At 41.5% G+C, this 17,616-nt stretch overlaps 2 protein-coding genes across 3 annotated transcripts; both read right to left on the bottom strand.

Moving 5' to 3' along the window:
• Window positions 1-6,022: 6,022 nt before the first annotated feature.
• zgc:171579 (uncharacterized protein LOC557116 homolog) lies at window positions 6,023-10,619 on the bottom strand. 2 transcript variants are annotated; one of them, XM_063191017.1, is made up of 2 exons: window positions 10,557-10,619; window positions 6,023-8,616 (listed from the first exon to the last, which is right to left on the bottom strand). In XM_063191017.1, the coding sequence occupies exon 2, from the start codon at window positions 8,614-8,616 to the stop codon at window positions 7,588-7,590; it is 1,029 nt and encodes a 342-aa protein (XP_063047087.1). In that variant the 5' UTR covers window positions 10,557-10,619; the 3' UTR covers window positions 6,023-7,587. The 2 variants fall into 2 exon arrangements, with proteins under 2 accessions (XP_063047087.1, XP_063047086.1); XM_063191016.1 differs by lacking the exon at window positions 10,557-10,619 and adding an exon at window positions 8,852-8,903.
• Window positions 10,620-10,810: 191 nt separating this feature from the next.
• On the bottom strand, window positions 10,811-13,868 carry LOC134440980 (G-protein coupled receptor 4-like). Its single transcript, XM_063191150.1, has 2 exons — window positions 13,733-13,868; window positions 10,811-13,377 (listed from the first exon to the last, which is right to left on the bottom strand). The coding sequence occupies exon 2, from the start codon at window positions 13,365-13,367 to the stop codon at window positions 12,291-12,293; it is 1,077 nt and encodes a 358-aa protein (XP_063047220.1). The 5' UTR covers window positions 13,368-13,377; window positions 13,733-13,868; the 3' UTR covers window positions 10,811-12,290.
• Between the last annotated feature and the right edge of the window lie 3,748 nt (window positions 13,869-17,616).

The following is a 17,616-nucleotide window of genomic DNA, read 5'->3' as shown; positions in this document are numbered from 1 at the left end:
TGTTACCCAATACTACTCTTTGTTCTTTGTTTCATTATTTTTTCGAAACCACCCTGAGCTCTGAGTGCGCCATACACTTTACACATACACTTTCTATGCCTTGCCTCGACTTGCTATAGGGTTGCCCTGCGGATGAACCTTCGCAGTGTGTTGAAGTTCAGACTTGTTTAAAATGCACAGGGCAGCCAGCATGGTCGACACTGCAGATTTAGTCCGAAATTGTATAGTGCACTGTGATTTCACATCATGTGTATTTTGTCAATATATGTTAATAAATGCTGTAGTAAAATGTCCAGACGTGTGTCTGTCTGTTTCTGTATTTCTAAAGGTTAGACATTAGGCCTACATACATACCTAATGACCCCCCGATGCCCTCTCTCTCTCTCTCTCTCTCTCTCTCTCTCAGACACACACACGTGCACGCACGGACACACACACACACGCACAAACATTTTATTATCATTCTTCATTACATAACATAGTATTCAGCATGCAATACTAAAGGAAGCCTTCATAGTTATTTATATTTATAACTTACTCATTCTTTATCAAATTACATCAGTTGTAATCAGTAATGTCAACCTCTGGTATTACACAGAAGTGAAGTTGGAAAAAAAAAACATATAAGGTGCTGATGCGAAATCTGTGTGTGTCGTGTGTCTACATTGGGCAGAATTCATGCAGATGTTCTTGATGACTGTAGACACACACAAGTAGCTCTGCTCAAAGTCATATGATAATCTATGGCTGTTTACGTCTGCTCTCGGTGCCCATGCTATCACATACATCAAGAGTCAGGACCCCAGAGCTTACAGTAATAGCAGCCACGAAAGCAGATCAAGTCATGTGCATGTCCTCATGACACTTACATTACACTTAGCTGACGATTTTATCCAAAGCTACTTCCAATTATGAAGCCGTAGAGACCGTGGCCGTGTTTCTCAGCGAGGGCGGTACAGCCCCCCCCAGGGGGCATTGGGGAGCTCTAGGGGGGCGTTGAGAAGGATACAGCTGAGAGGGGTGGTGCTTAGTTTCCATTGGGAGGCATTAGTCCATTTAAAGGGGGGCGGTGTAAGGCTTATGATGAGGTGAAGGGGGATTTGGGAGACTTGTGATGTAACCAAGGGGGCCTTTGTTCAAAAAAGGTTGAGAACCACTGCAGTAGAGTATTAGTTAGTCCCCGGAGTAGCGTGGGGTTACATGGGTTACTCAAGGGCACTGGAGATTCCCCACATACTGATCAAAGAACGTAAAAGGGAAGAAGGATTTCACGCCAGAACATGCATTGGCAATGATAAACTACTACACACACAGAGCTGTTCCATGGCCATCACCATAGGCCTACTTACAGTCTCGGCTTTGAGATAAACATGTATTTATGCATGTCTATGGTTTTGGAATACATAGCATGTCAGTCACGCATGTGTAGAATCAGACAATTTATGGCGTAACTTCATAAGGATGAGCTTTGTGTGCGCATATTTAAACTACTGTATTTGTGGTGGCACACATACTTAAACAACTTGTGACAAAATATGAAGAGGTGACTTCCATTCATGCTTCCGTTCCATGTTGCGTTCCTCCAAAGCGGATGTAGATCCTTAGTAAGGGCAACAGAATCGGTACATTTTTAACAAGTACCGGTAAGCTTTCTTCCCCTTTAGGCAGTATGTTCTGTGCTACTGATGCATGATTAGAGCCTGCAACCTTTCGAAATCACAAGATCTCCTCCTTAACCATTGGGCCACAGCAGCCAGGTGTTCTCTGTCTTCCTTTTGCCCTGCTACTGAAGAGAGTGGCTATGGCCTACAAGTGGGCGGATGCATAGAGCAAAAACATCAATTTCAGTAATGTGCTCCTCTGGGGAAAAAACACCCTTCAATCCTCCTGGGAGTGTGTCCCCACATTACACCTTGATTTGGAACTCTTCCCCCATGCAAAATGGCTCACGATTGCATAAGAGAAGTTTGTGGAAAAAGAGAGTTACAGACTACATAGGACGTGGTAAAAGAGTAAATACCGGTAATTTAAAAGATGATTGATCTGTTGGACCTGATGTGATCTAGTGTTTGAGGTTCCTATATGCATCTTTGCCTATTGATTGGTATTGATTGTTGCCATACTGATGACAGTTAATTACTGTAAAACAGTCCTCAGACAATGATGGTTTTTTACTTTTTTTCAACTTATTTTATCATTAAATCTCATTATTGTTGTATCATTTATTATTGCAGTCTGAGTTTAAAATCATAATCACTACAAGTCTTATACAACATAACATACTGTATTTTAACATTTTGAGTCCCTTAGTCATTTGCTTTCATTATATCGAAACTCAATTTTGGTAAACATCTACTGAAGTGCTTCAAAAGAGAATGGTTTTTTTTTGTCTCTGTTTATGCTGAACCCTCAATTTCACATAAATGAAAGTTGTGAAAATAAGCAACTTGGACTGGGCCACCTGCAAGAGAGGGAAGTGGTTGATACCAATTACGCAGCCTTTTTCCCATGAAAGGCTTTCTTTGCACCTCATCAACATTCACTATAATCGAGACAAGCTGTGCAAATCCCTTTTTTAAAATCACACATTGGCACTCACACTCACTTCGAAGCTATGAAGCATTCCTCTTGGTGTAATTGTATGCGTTAGCTGTAAAATCTCCAAATCTCCAATTCAGCCGACTCAGAGAAAAGTACTTCCTGCCACTGCAGAGGTTATCGTTGGCTGTCACGTGAAGAAATTAGCAATGCAGAAGCTCCAGTCATTTCAGGGCATTTTACATTTAGTAAGAATGGAAAAAGAAGAACTTGGGGCTGGGGGGGACTACATTCTTGCTTAACTAGAGTATCTTGGTGGACACACAGACTTAACACATTTGGTGAGAGCTAAGGTGACATTATAGGAAAATTTAAAAAATCTATTTGCCCAAGCTGAAACCCACCTTCGTCATTGGAAAACTTTATGATGGAGCCAGGGGCAAGGTTTTGCTGGCATTTTGCTGACGTTGCTTCAGAAGTTTGTTGGAAACCACATTGTGGGCCACTGCCGATAATTATGTGCTGGTAAAGATTTAAAAGAATGTTCACCACTTTCTTGTTAGTAGTACACATTTAACTGCTGAGGGGGAGTCCCCAATGTGATTAATTCTGTTAATTCTGTTTAAAAAATAAACGTTAATACGTGGACTCTAGCACCATTTCAGAGAATTGTTCAATGGTATACGTATCTTAAGTGCTTTAAGTACTTACTAACCATCAGTGGTGGTTAACCTGCACAACCACCTTTAATGGCTGCCAGCACTGCAAGGCCATATTCTTATGCAACTCTAGAGTGCCTTGGTGGACACATTGATTGTGCAATCATGTGGTCTCGTCATTATGGTAAATACCAAACGCCGACATTGGAAGCAAACATGAACGCCACTGCTTCTGGTATTTTCCCCTGGTCAACTCGTAGAAAAATGTTATAGGCCTACACAAGATTACGAGATGATGACGTACACAACAGCTGGCTCTACTTTCACCATGGCAACCGCTAAGTTGAAATACTCAAAAGCCGTCATTCAGTATGTTAAGACAGTGTCATGGTAAATGTCAGTGTCAGAAGATATTCAGCATTTTTACCTTTTGACTTCCTAATTCGTTTGCCTACTGTAGCTGATGAAGAACATAGTCTATAATCGTTTTAGTGAAAAACACGTCCGAGTCTCAATCTGCTTCACCATTTTTAATTTGTAAACACCAACAAAAAAGGACATGTTGGTAAATACCACTTCCCAACTGGATAATATCTACTTTGGAAGACCACATGAATGCACAATTAATTACATACATTGGTGAGAGCTATGGGGTATAAAGTAGTTCGAAAACAGTCCATTGGCCCAAAAAAAGTAGTTCAAAAACATTCTATTGGCCCATGTCTGGTATTGAAAATACCACTTCCGAATAATGGTCTATCTATGGACAATCTACTAGATTCATGTTTGAGCTGCCCTACTCCCAGGCCAGACGCTTGACGTGTGTGTGTGTGTGTGTGTGTGTGTGTGTGTGTGTGTGTGTGTGTGTGTGTGTGTGTGTGTGTGTACTCTACTTTAAAAAAAAAGAGAAAAAAAAGAAAAACCCGTACTAACCCCCTTCTTTGCATCTGCACTTGTTCTGTATATTTCCTGTGCACTTTGTATCTGCTAGTGATGTTGGCTATGATTATGTCCTCGTTTGTAAGTCGCGTTATAAAGCATCTGCCAAATGCAATGTAAAGTAATGTAATGTAAAGGTCGCCAGCCCTCAAAAGGCCCTTCGGTGGCCTGAGATGCCCAGTTGCCTGCATTGCCTGACGGCAAACTGCCCCAACAGGAATTACTACTGTACACATAAAACTTGACCTGTGTGACTCACCTTTCTGACCTTCACAGAAATGGTCTCTTTGTACTTACAGGCCTTTGTCCTTGTGAAAATAACACATCAGGAAGGTGTAAAAGGTGATGTCCTCCGTCTGGGTTGGCAGTCGCAGTCGCAGCCACAGGACTGGAGAGCTGAGAAGCGTGAGGGGAAGTATGTACGGTAACACCCCCTATAGCTGACAATCTATTTACAGAAAAACAGCTTCCAAGGCCTGTGCCATTGCCAGTCACCAATATCTAGCCTATTTTAACACCAGTCTTACCTTGTGAGACAAAAGGTCCAGTTAAAAAAAGAAAGTTCCATGTTACGCCTGGGCCAGATGCTCTGGAAAGGCTTTCGTTTTGTTACCAGAAAATTGGCAAATCAGCTAACCGAGGGTGGAATGAGAGAGAGAAAGCATATTTCAAACTTCGTCCATCACACCACTGATTGTTTTACAATGTCTTGAGTCATGACCAAATTTTGGTACTTGGGTAAAGTAAGAAAAGCCGTTGAAATGTTCTCCCTCTAGTCAACATTTAATCATTTGACCGAATTAAATTAATACCAGGGTATGGGAAGACCAGAGGCCTCAAAACTTATTAACAAACAAAAAAAGCTATGCACATGACTTCATTTTTTAAGAGACATGAAAAAGAGCATGTGCACTAAATTGCATGTGAAAATGTGTTCCTCAAGAATGTGTGTGAAAAACCTTTATACAATGGATTGACACATCTGAATGTTGTGGTGCATATGCTTATGTAGGCCTATCTTTTCGGATTTTCCAGATTAGTCATTGTTGAACTGGTGTCTGTATCCACAACCACCTAATAAACCAACTTTGAAACATCCATCTTTGGTTTCATTTCCTGAATTCTAACTGAACATTGGCAATCCAAATGTCTTGTCAGCTTCACAAGCAAGCATGAGTCAAGAGAATTACTATGTTTAGCTGCTTTTTTACCAAGAATATGTATTCCATCCAGCTCTCAGATGCATGGCATATAGTGTATTGAGTAATATAGGGCCTAATATAAATAGAAGCTTTCATATGTGTGCTAGCTACTACTGTGTTACACTTCTCGCTAAGTTGTTTTTTATATATATATCACTATACAGTATAAGCAAAATGAACTGATTCGTCCTCGCTTAAGATAAATCTTCTCCTTTTTCATTTTGCTTTGCTGGGTAGGGGGCTAAACACCAATATCCATAGGCCTACATCCAAGGTAACGCAACAAATTGACGTTAGCATAAGCTAACCTAACCTCTTACCTTTATATATATTTGTCAAAAAACAAGCTGTACCCCTTGTTCAGTTCGGACTGGGGTGGTCTTGAATGGTGTTTACCAGGCAATGAATGTCTACAAATTATATCTTTGGTAGATTTATCAACGAAGTGGACTATCTGAACATTGTTTAGGCCTACCTCTATCCCTTACCTCAGAATCAACAGTGTAATAATTCGCCGGAAGTTGGAATGCACAGCGAATGTGGAAGCCCTACGTGAGCAGTGTGAAAAGGGCCTATTAAGCTAGCCAGCTTTTTGCTCTTACATAATATCCAGACATCAGAACGCTAGATCACTAACAAGGAGAAAAAAGACAATTTCGTGTATACAGTTCTAGAGGTGTTTAACAGCATATACGGTACAGTACAGTGCAGTTGGCACAAATGAATCTCAAGCAATTCAGAACTAATTACAGGTACAATGCCCATACTGAATGTTCTCATTTTTGATGTGTCATATGAATTCCCCTGGCAAGTTTATCAGACACACTCTAGTTGGTTCTGAAACTATTATTATACAAGATTTAGAAATAGTTTGATCAGAAAGACTCACAAACTGTTTGAATCATGTTGTTGCTCTAAAAAGTAGTTTCGCAAGTGAAGTTGATAATTTTGTCTAATTTTGGGGAATCTTGACAAACGGCAACACGTCTGGCTGATGCCAGTGTGCTGTTGAAAAGGATTAATCTTACTGGCACAGGACACGAGAAAAAAAAACATGAAATAAGGACGTTGATGGCATGACGTTCGTGATGCAAGAGGGTAGTAAGAAAGTGTCATCTCAGGAAGTTAAAGAGTTACGGTCTCACTTCCACAGAGTGTCAAGATATCATATCTTTATATGAATGACGAAGCAACGTGGAAAACCACAGCATGGTTTCACTGCACAACAAGCAAAACAGCACAAGACAGGATGAGAAGGCAGGATGCACTTAAAAAATCTCTGAGAGAGTCCAATGTTACTATACTAACTCTCACAGTACATTTCATCTGCTAAAATATATATATTAATAGCATATCGACTGTAAAAAAAAAAAATATATACACTGAACATAAACATAAAGTTCTTCAAAATATGCTGCCTGTACAGAGACTGTAAAAAAGTGACATGCATTCTCAATTTCAAGACCAATTTGCAGTATGCTCTCCTCTCACAGTCTGCTTTTTGCCAAGCAAAAACATTTACTGAACAAATGGCAAAAGATATAGAGACAATGACATCACAGGAAGGCAAAGTGTTTGCATCAGTCATTTTTAAATGACTTAACTGTCCTCCTTTGAATGAAGATGAAGAGAATTATTTCAAAATTAGGATGGCCTTGTAAAACATAGCCTGATTATGCGTCACGTCACTAGGAGGGCATGGCATGACGAACACAGTATCTTACTGTACCTCTCTGTCTCAAACACATAGACTGGGCACAAAAGGGTTCACTTTTGCCGGCCCCCAGGGAGGGAGGGAGCCTAGAACTGGGTTTTCATTTCACTCTATGTATTGAATGGTGGACCGTTCAGGTGACTTTGTCCCGGGCCAAGCAAACTCTTTCAGCAGCCCTGGTCCATGGTGACTTTTGCAAAGTGTTCACAGGCCATCAATGGAGCTATAGAGTGAGCATTGAGTCAAGAGTGTTCATAGACCATCAGTGGAACTAGAAAGCATTGAGTCAAGAGTGTTCATAGGCAATCAGTGGAACTAGAAAGCATTGAGTCAAGAGTGTTCATAGGCAATCAGTGGAACTAGAAAGCATTGAGTCAAGAGTGTTCATAGGCAATCAGTGGAACTAGAAAGCATTGAGTCAAGAGTGTTCATAGACCATCAGTGGAACTAGAAAGCATTGAGCCAAGAGTATACTATAGCCAAGAGTATTCATAGACCATCAGTTGAGCTAGAAAGCATTGAGAGCCAAGAGTGTTCATAGTTCATCAGTGGAGCTGGTGCGCATGGGGTCAGATGCCCCACAGGACGCTCTGCCCTGACTCAGTCCCCATGTCACCCTACTGAGGCAGGGCAGATACCTGGCGGCCGCCGACCTGAAGTCATTCCTCAGGAAGATGTACAGCACGGGGTCCAGCAGGCTGTTGATGCTCAGGAGCCCTCTGCCCAGCTGGAAAGGCACGAACACTGCTCTCTCCCAGGCACAGCTGTCACCGTGCAGGAGCAGACCCACGTACTTGATGCACCCGGTGACGTGGTAGGGTCCGAGCACGACGACGAACGTGACGACCAGCAGGGTGAGCAAGCCCTTGATGCGTTTCTTCTCCTCGGACGCGAGGGCGCTGACGGCCATCAGCGAAGACAGGGTCTTCACGTGCAGGGTGACGATGAAGGCGAGAGGAACGACGAAGGAGAGCAGCAGGGTGATGAGGCGGTAGGTGATGAAGCCTCCTCCAGAGGGGTACTTCTCGATGCACAGCGTGTAGTTGGCGTGCGTTGGGAAGAGCTTGTTGAAGGCAATCGAAGGGGGCAAGAAAACGATCACCCAGACCCCGAGGGCAAACCAGCGCGCGAACTTGTGTCGACTCAGGAAGTGGTACTTTAGAGGCCTGGCGATGGCCAGGTGGCGTTCTAGTGCGATGATGCACATGAAGAAAATGCCTGCGTACATGCTGACGTAAAAGGCAAGCCCAGTCATCTGGCAGGCCGTGGGTCCAAATCGCCAGTGGTGGTCGTTTTTATAGTAGTCCATCCACATCGGTAAGGTCAACAGTTGAATGAGATCCGCAAGTAGCAAGTTCATAACATACACTGGCAAGACATTTTCAGTTTTGATGAGCTTGTAGAGACCAACAAGGGCAGCAATATTCAAGGGAGTGCCAACGATGAAAAACAGTCCGTACAGAACAGGAAGGAATACTCCATCTTGCTTGAAGTCTATTCCACATGCGTTGCCGTGGCGAAGTTCCACCATATGGTGCGCATGATTCTCAGTATTTGGCTCCATCTGTGTTCAAACAATACAAGTGTTTAAGTGTTTTTGAAGCAGTGATGAGCAGCAATCTCATGAGATTGTAGCACCTTGTTAACAGCATCTGGTAATTCAAATAACTTTTTATAGATAATTAAAATTCTAACCAAAAAAGTCAATTTCAGTTGTTATTATTATGCATCACCCGAATGCTAATATTTGTCCATATTAATTAAGATGTATGTTTGGCATGAATAGAAAATCCACTTACTCTCTTGATGCAATAAGCCTCACTTGCAGAAACTCTGCCGTTTTATTAGCTCACTTTGAATGAAATGAAGAAGTATTTCTGTAGAGTGTTAAGTTTTCTTATTCCAAAAAACCACAGTCAGTGACGCCACACACAGAAACAGGATCTTACTCACCCAATGGAAAGTACTGGCTGATTTTTTTTTCTTTTTTTACTGATAGTCTAAATACATTTTTTTGAAACTGTGAAATACACATTTTGACAGAGATGTCCACAATATTGCTTGCACATTTTTTCTCATTTCACAGCATTCAGTTAAGTTGCATTTTAAGATGAGCTGTTTTAAGTTTGAAATTAACATTGTCAGAAGGTATGCCGACTATCCAGATATTGCATGCCTACAATAGTTGAATTAACCCTCTGGTTGTGTTAGAAACATGGTTATGTTCATGGTGTTAACGGTCCAAATTGACCGCCTACACAAAAAAGGTAATAATACATTGATTAAAAATCTGATTTGCCTATGTTGTGATTAATACCTTTTAGACATCCTTTTGAAACATTTCCAATGTGATTTAAATGTCATTCGGCTTTGTTTTAGTGCTTTGTAGGCTTTTTTTCTTATCTTGCACCATTTCGTTTTATTAACCGTCTGGAGTCTAGGGCCTCTCAGAGGCTTTCAGGCCATTTGGAACACCTTTACTTTTTTCAAGTATTTCAACTAACTGTAAGCATCTAGGCTATACTAATGTGGCACATATGGTTATATTCTGAAAAGGCTAACAAAAAAAGAATATGAGAGTAAAGTGAATGTAACATAAATGTACATAAATTTGGGAGATGTAAATCAATGGTCAGGTCATTTTTGACCAAAACACCATGAATTTAACAAGTTGGTGTATCTTCCACAATTCTTCAGGAATTTGCATTATATTTAATTTATTTTGACCATTTGAATAGGTTAGCTGGAGGATATCATGAAGTGTTATTTGTGTATGATGAAAAATAGAGAACTTATTTAAGAATGAAGTTTCAAAACAGTCATTTTTGACCGTAACACAACCAGAGTGTTAAGGAAGTTGATCTGATGGTGTTGTAAGTCTGTAGTGTGTAAGCTGGGAAACTGTTACTTTCACACATCAGAGTTTCACCACCATTCCCACTGCAACTGTTTGCATGGCAACAATGCATAAACACTTCATGAAAAAGTTGTTATTTAAGATTTAAGTTCTTTCATTATGTGATTTAATTTTAATGATTGCTGGCTCTGTAGATATTTACACGTAAGAAATCCTATAAGATAGCTAATTCATGTATTAACTGGGAGTCTTGTTGCTCTCTTACTATATTAAGGTACAGTGATGATGTGTGTTTCACCCCTCTGATAACCGTTTTCTTTTTTTCTCCAGCAGTTATCAACATCAAACCTAATAGTTGAAGCATGCATGGTCAGTATTAGTGTAGTGACTAATTTTTTTAAATTATTGGTTTAAAAGTAAAAGGTCATTCGATTTAGAAAATTATGTTTTTAAGTACTGAATTGTGCAATAGTAAATCGTTTACCAGACTCCCTGTTCAGAAAAAAAACCAAAATCTGTAGGGCCAATCTCCCCAGATTCTGAGAAGAGTCTGGTGATCTCTCTTACAAAAACATTATATTTATTTTATATTATTTATGTAAATGTATAGTTTAAAACACATACACACGTTCAACATGCTCACTTACCTCATACAACACTCCTCACACTTGAAAATGTAAAATGTTCACACAGCACAAAACTAAAATGGCCGCAAATAGATGAGGCCAAGTCAGTTGCATCTTCACCCAGCTTGTGGTATGTTGGCTGACATATGTGGTGCAATTCATCAGCCAATCAGATAATGCTATTTGTTGCGAGCGGAAGCATGAAAGGAAGCTGCCAATAACCACACATAAAGGTTCAGAATGAAAGATTTATTTTTAAAACATCAGTTGGACTATCAAGTGTAAACACTGTACAATAAGAGTAAGATGACAAGGTAGACATAAACAACGGTTAAAAAAAGAATACAACTAATTAAAGAAATGAAAGAATGGTTTTATGAACATCATGTGTGAACAGATTCAGCATTTACGGTCTTTCCTTCAAAGAAGAGGCACATTAAAAATGTTACAATGTCACATTGTGAGAGTCAGGACCTTGTGACACTACAGTAACAACAAGTGTGTTTATTTTTCTTTTTTACATTAAACAAACAAACAAACAAAAAACAGTATATCCTCTGTGCCCTGTAGCCTCTCCAATATCAACAGTGAAAATTGCAACATTCAAAATGTTAAAGGTTGGAGTAACTTTGCTCCTCATGAAAATAAAAACAAACTAATTATTATGTTTTAACCCATTTTCTACATGTGGTTATTGCTGATTCTAGAGGACTATGCACTCAACAGACCTTGTTTCCCCTCTTAGGTTGACTTAAGGTCGACAGGTCAGTTAAAAAGAACAGAAGGGTTTCAAAGGGTTCCGGAAACAGACCTCCCATGTACAAAAGTTGTTTTGTTCAGTTGTAATGACTTTTGGTAAACATTGTTTTAATGTTTTTTTCACCACCCTTAGCCCCATCCCCCAAAAACAATAATCCAATCGCGAGCTGATGATGATGACGTGTGAAAATGAAAAAAATATTGGTTGCACTCATGACGGCACATTTCCTAGCAGTCTGCACAGCGCGCACTGCAAAATTATGAATTTTGAACCTTTCAATATATTAACAACAACATGATAAAAACACACGCCATTCCACCAGTGGAACGCTGTAAGAGACACTGAAAAAAAACTTTACTACCATAGTGCTACATAACTATGACAGTGCAGAGGGGACTTGAGTAATACCTACATTACAACTGTGTCATCATTGCCATTCTGGTAACAGCTAATTTATAGTAGGAGATCTGTCTTACTGGGTTAAGATGTAATAAGTAGGTCGGTAAGTAAGAAGTAATGTATGTAAGTGATTAAGATGTTATCCCAAACACCTTACTTCTCTGCAGTCCGTAGTTTAGCTATGGTGTTATCCCTGAAGATGCTAGCCTGATTAACATCAATTTTCAAATCTCTTCGAGACTTGGTCTGACCAAGAGCATAACATTTACCAAACGGCATGGTTGACCCTCCTCCCTTGTTTTGCTACTGGTTGTTTGCCTCCCAACAAAGTGGGAGGGGTTCCGAGTTTTCTGGAGCTAACTATATTTGTATCGCTCCTGGCCTGACTAGAGTCAATGCTGAGGCCCTGCCGTGGCCATCCGGTAGGGCTCTCGCCTGGCATGCAGCTGACCCGGGTTTGATTCCCGGCCTGGGTCCTTTGCCGACCCATCCCTGTCTCTCTCCCCATTCACTTCCTGTCTACCTCTCATATTGTCCTGTCCATAATAAAGTCTAAAAATGCCCCCAAAAAAATCAACGCTGAAGGTGTTGCGTCACTAGGAGGGTGTGGCCTGGCTAGAAGATGCTGCTTCTCTGCAGCCGTTAGCAGAGCTTGTGCACTGCTCCATGGGCTGTGGAGGGCCCTCTCTGGAAGCCTTGCCCTGGCCCAGGCCCTCTGTCACCACTCTCAAACAGGGCATGTACTGGGCTGCCACTGACCTGAAGTCAGTCCTTAGGAAGATGTAGAACACAGGATCCAGCAGGCCGTTGACCACTAGTAGTCCTCTGCCTAGCTGGTAGGGCAGAAACACGGCTCTCTCCCAGGCACAGCGGTCGGAGCGGAGGAGTAGGCCTAGGTACTTGATGCACCCGGTGACGTGGTAGGGTCCGAGCACGACGACAAACGTGACCAAGAGGAGCCTGAGTAAGCTCTTGATGCGCGTCTTCTCTTCTGAGGGGAGAGCACGAAGGGCCATGAGTGATGACATAGTTTTAACATGCAGGGTGAAAATGAAAGCAAGGGGAACAACGAAGGTCAGCAACAGGGTGACGAGCCGGTAAACAATAAAGCCACTCTCCGCGGGGAAACGCTCAATGCAGAGGGTGTAGTTGTTGTGCTGTGGGAAGAACTTGACCCAGGCTATCGATGGAGGCAGTGCGATGACCACCCAGGTTGCCAGTGCAAACCATCGGGCAAACTTGAGTTGGCTCAGGAAGCGGAAATTCAACGGTCTGGCGATGGCCATGTGGCGCTCGAGAGCAATGATACACATGAAGAATACAGACGCATAAAGACTGATGTAGAAAATCATGCTGGAGATCTGGCAGGCGACCGGTCCAAATCGCCAGTGGTGATGATGGGCGTAGTAGTCCATCCACATGGGTAACGTCAACAGATACAGGAGATCGGCAATTAGCAAGTTTATCACATACACTGGCAAGACATTTTCGGCTTTGACGAGCTTGTACAGTCCAAACAAAGCGACAATGTTTATGGGAGTGCCCACGATGAAAAATATTCCGTACAGAGCCGGAAGGAACTCTCCGTCTTGTGCAAAGTCCATCCCACATGCGTCGCCATGACGACGTTCTTCCAGGTGATGGGAATGGTTCTCTATAGAGTTCACCTCCATCTATTTTGTCCTACAAAGGCAAAGAGAAAGTGACAACATGAACATACCCAATACACTGAAGATAAATTATCTATAATGTCTTCCTACAGTGATAGGCAAAAAGATATTAAGTCTAAAGTGAATAGAGTTACAGCATATGGTGTTATAAAGTGAATTTCCAGTCTAAACCCAGTTTTTACAAAATACTTTATACAGCATGTTCACTGCCTTGCCTTTGTAGGGCAGCATGATTGACTGGAAGAGCATGAACAATCCAAATGTAATTTCTAACCAACAGACAGCGTTAACAGTTGCCCCCATCCTGCATTTAGATACGTGAAGGAGATATTTCAGAGTAACAATATATACAAAATCAAGTTACTTACAGCCACACACACTCTGTGATTTCTGTCTCTCATCTAATTTAACACTCCATGCAACTGACACTTAAACTGAACGAGGTGTCATTCTGTACGACTGCTATGGTTATCCTTGAGGTTTGCTTCTGACGTTTTGCCTATGTGACTAGTAGTCACACTGTTGGGCTTTGTGGTTAACAACGTGTCTTAAATATCATACAGGAAACAGCCGCCTGTGGTACATTTCAACACCAACGATGATGCCACAAAATGGAACAGTAAACAAAGCAAGTTACATGGAAACAGGGCCGCTGATAGCCTTTGCTGGTCCCAGGACAAAGTAATCTGAGAGGGCTCACCATACAGTACATAAAATATAATGGAAACCCAATTGGGCCCCCTCTCTGTACCTGGGCCTGGGACAAATGACCCCTTTGTCCCCAAGTGTGGGCTTCCCTGGGTGGAAAGTACCACACTGTTCATATGTACTGTACGCCCTTTTAATCACAAATGTAATATACTAGTACATAGGATTTTTTCTATTTTTTATCAAGCCATAAAACCAAGCCATATAATATAAATAATTTTGTTGATGTGGTTATCCTGTGTGCAAAGAAAATGTAAGCAGAAATGCTTTAATTTTCTTTAATTATACTTTAATTTTATAATAATCACATTGTGTGTGTGTGTGTGTGTGTGTGTGTGTGTGTGTGTGTGTGTGTGTGTGTGTGTGTGTGTGTGTGTGTGTGTGTGTGTGTGTGTGTGTGTGTGTGTGTGTGTGTTTGTGATTATTATCAATGTATCTATATGCTTAGTTTAACTGTACATTGGAGGCTGGTCAAATGTAGCATGTAGCAAATGTGGCAATGTAGCATTATTCAGCACATTTCTAGTCATGTTTCATGTTTACACTTGTCTAGACAGCTTCCTCCTCTCTAGCAGTAGCCTATGCAATGTGACATGCAAACCACACAAAGTCACACACCAGTGCATGACAGAGGGCATCATGGAGGACGTGAATCATGTGCACTCATCAGCAAAACACACGTGCTTGAAATTTCCACATTTTCCAAATTGTGTGCTACAGCGACTTTGGATTTCTGAGTGTGCTGTATTGCAGAAGGTGGGTTGTGATGGACAGGGCAGCGCTTACTGGGTTGCAGACAGGGCCGTTCTAAGGCACAGTGTATCACAGATGTGACCCCTCACAATGCTCCAGATTTGTAAATGCATGCTTTCGTACATGTGGTGTCTCAGGTGGTAGAGGAGCCTGTTGATCAACCAGAGGGTTGCAGGTTTGAGCCCTGCTCTGCCTGACCCCACACTAAACCCCAAAATGTTCAATAAACTGCAAAAAAATAGTTGACACTTATTGCCACTAAAGTTTTAGTTATGTTTTATTTAAATACTACATAAATTAATGCACATCTTCATGAAACTTGTCAAATTTAAAAAATACTAGGCCTAATTCAATAAGTAGATTTTTTTTCAGTGTACAAGAATGTACTCCAAACTCTGAAATGCACAGGTACACGGTTTACACACAATAATTGAATTGAAAAATAAAAAAAGAATTGGACATTGACTTATATTATATTACAGAAATGTGTGCATTCACAAGAATTACGTGTGGGTCCTAGTGTAACACCACAGCACATTAGACAAGTAGACAATATAATATGATGGCGATGTGCTATTTGCCTAGCTTTAAGTATTAAGTGTGTGTACCGTATGCAAATTTCAGTGCATTTTGAATAAATATTGAATTCGGATTCATCCCAGATTTTGATTTTGGCCTGCTGTGAATTTGAGTTTGACTCCCCTCTTTGAGATGGTGTCACGCATTGTGTCAAAGTGAAATCTCTTCAGCGTTGTCCTATGAAAAGATATACTTATACATCTGCAGAAATGTGAGGGATATACTCACTTCTGTGATCCACTGAATTTTCCCGCCACACCCCACCTCTTTCTTCTCTTTAAACTGCTGGGGTGAGTCTCCTGCCATAAAGATTTCGATAGCACGATAGCACAGTAGCCTATCATTTCACTTCTCAATGACTGACTTAAAGGTAGTCTGCCACACTCACAAAGTTACCATTGCTGCAATTTAAAATACAGAGAAGTACGGAATCCAGTCACCACCAGGCGGTCCCCTTTCATCTAGGGGCCCTAGGCGATTGCCTAATTTGCTTGACTGATTATGACAGGCCTGGCTGTAGAAGTAAACCTGCTTGCGCTACACACCATGGACTGGCTCAGTGCCATCTGCAATGATCTGCATATTGGCACACAGCCAAGGATGTTTCCGGGGAAGATTTGTAGCTCCTTATCAAATTGGAACGCACTATTTAAAACTAATTTCTGCTTGCTGAAGAAGGTGGTGAGATTGTACACTCAGGGCACACGCACACCCACTTGTATGTTCATCCGGACGTACATCTGTGTGTGTGTGTGTGTGTGTGTGTGTGTGTGTGTGTGTGTGTGTGTGTGTGTGTGTGTGTGTGTGTGTGTGTGTGTGTGTGTGTGTGTGTGTGTGTCTGTGTCTGTGTCTGTGTCTGTGTGTCTGTGTGTCTGTGTATGTGTACTCTTTTTTTAAAAACTAACTAACCCTTCTTTGCATCTGCACTTGTTGTTCTGTATATTTCCTGTGCACTTTGTATTTGCTAGTGATGTTGGCTATGATTATGTCCTCTTTTGAAAGTCGCTTTGGTTATGGACCGTTTGCCAAATGCAATGTAATGTATTGTATTAATCTGGTCATATTACTCTTACAGTAACATACAGAGTATGTTTTTTGCATATTTGTCTACACTTAATCACAAAATATGTTACTGCACATTTGCCTTTTCATGACTTATTTCTTTAGTTTTTATTTTCCCCTCCCTGATATTACCTGTGTTATATGTGTCTTGAAATGTCTTTGTGGGCACTTTGTGAATTTATGTAAGCTACTTGACACCTGAATTTCCCAATCAATAAATATATCAATAAAGTTACTCTACTCTACTATCCGTATAGCACTTTATTGATGGAACAGTAATTGTGTATCCTCTTTGACTGCTTTTGTCTTTCGTCTTTACATTTCAATCAGTGCCCTAATTTAAAGATGGTTACAACATGTCGAAGCCCTTCTTGGCAGATAGCATGCACCCGGATATGTTCCGCCACTCACTCACTTTCCGGGCTAATGTTAGCGCACCCTCCATCTCCGCTCAGGGCAGGGCTCCAAACACCATGTAAAAGAGAGTTGCTGTCCGAAATCCAATCTCGCCGATCAATATCACAGCTTTCAGATATGGATGGAAAATTATGTCTAAAAGCCTCATTGCACGCCATGGAGGTTATCCAAAGCTGTGTGTGGATGGATGTCAGAGGGGAGGGAGGGCGCATCTCCATTTTAAGGAGCTTCCCCTCCTTGACAAGGTGTGACAAGAGGTGCTCACGCTCCCCTCTTCAACATCCATGAATGAAGGTTATAAATAGATTACATCTCATCTTTGGATTTTTTATTATATCAGCTGTCTAATGTCTTGGAATGGAATAAAGGACCATGCCCTTGTTGCAGGGGGAAAATAATCCCTCCCGCCTCCCCATCTCCCATGCCGTTTGCATCTACACAGTTTGCTAGCACAGCCCTTAATTGAATCAAAGCTCATTAAACAGCAGTTGTTGGAACATGTTGGGTTTGTTAAGAGTGGCCCCGCACCCCCTTACCTTGTGAAATATACTGCAGGTGATATTGGTTTGACACCAAGGCTTCCAGTGATAAATATATTTTTATTTACTCCTGGGCCAGGGTAGAGGAGATTTCCTCCAGGAGCAGGGCCGGAATAATGCACAGGCTAGATATGGCTGCAGCCTAGGGGACCCTACCAGCCAGGGGGCCCCTGGGTGGCCAAAAGTGAAAAATG

Source organism: Engraulis encrasicolus, chromosome 24 (assembly GCF_034702125.1).
Source record: "Engraulis encrasicolus isolate BLACKSEA-1 chromosome 24, IST_EnEncr_1.0, whole genome shotgun sequence".
Classification (NCBI taxonomy): domain Eukaryota; kingdom Metazoa; phylum Chordata; class Actinopteri; order Clupeiformes; family Engraulidae; genus Engraulis; species Engraulis encrasicolus.
Note: the sequence above shows the minus strand (reverse complement) of the source record. Positions and strands in the feature narration are given on the sequence as shown.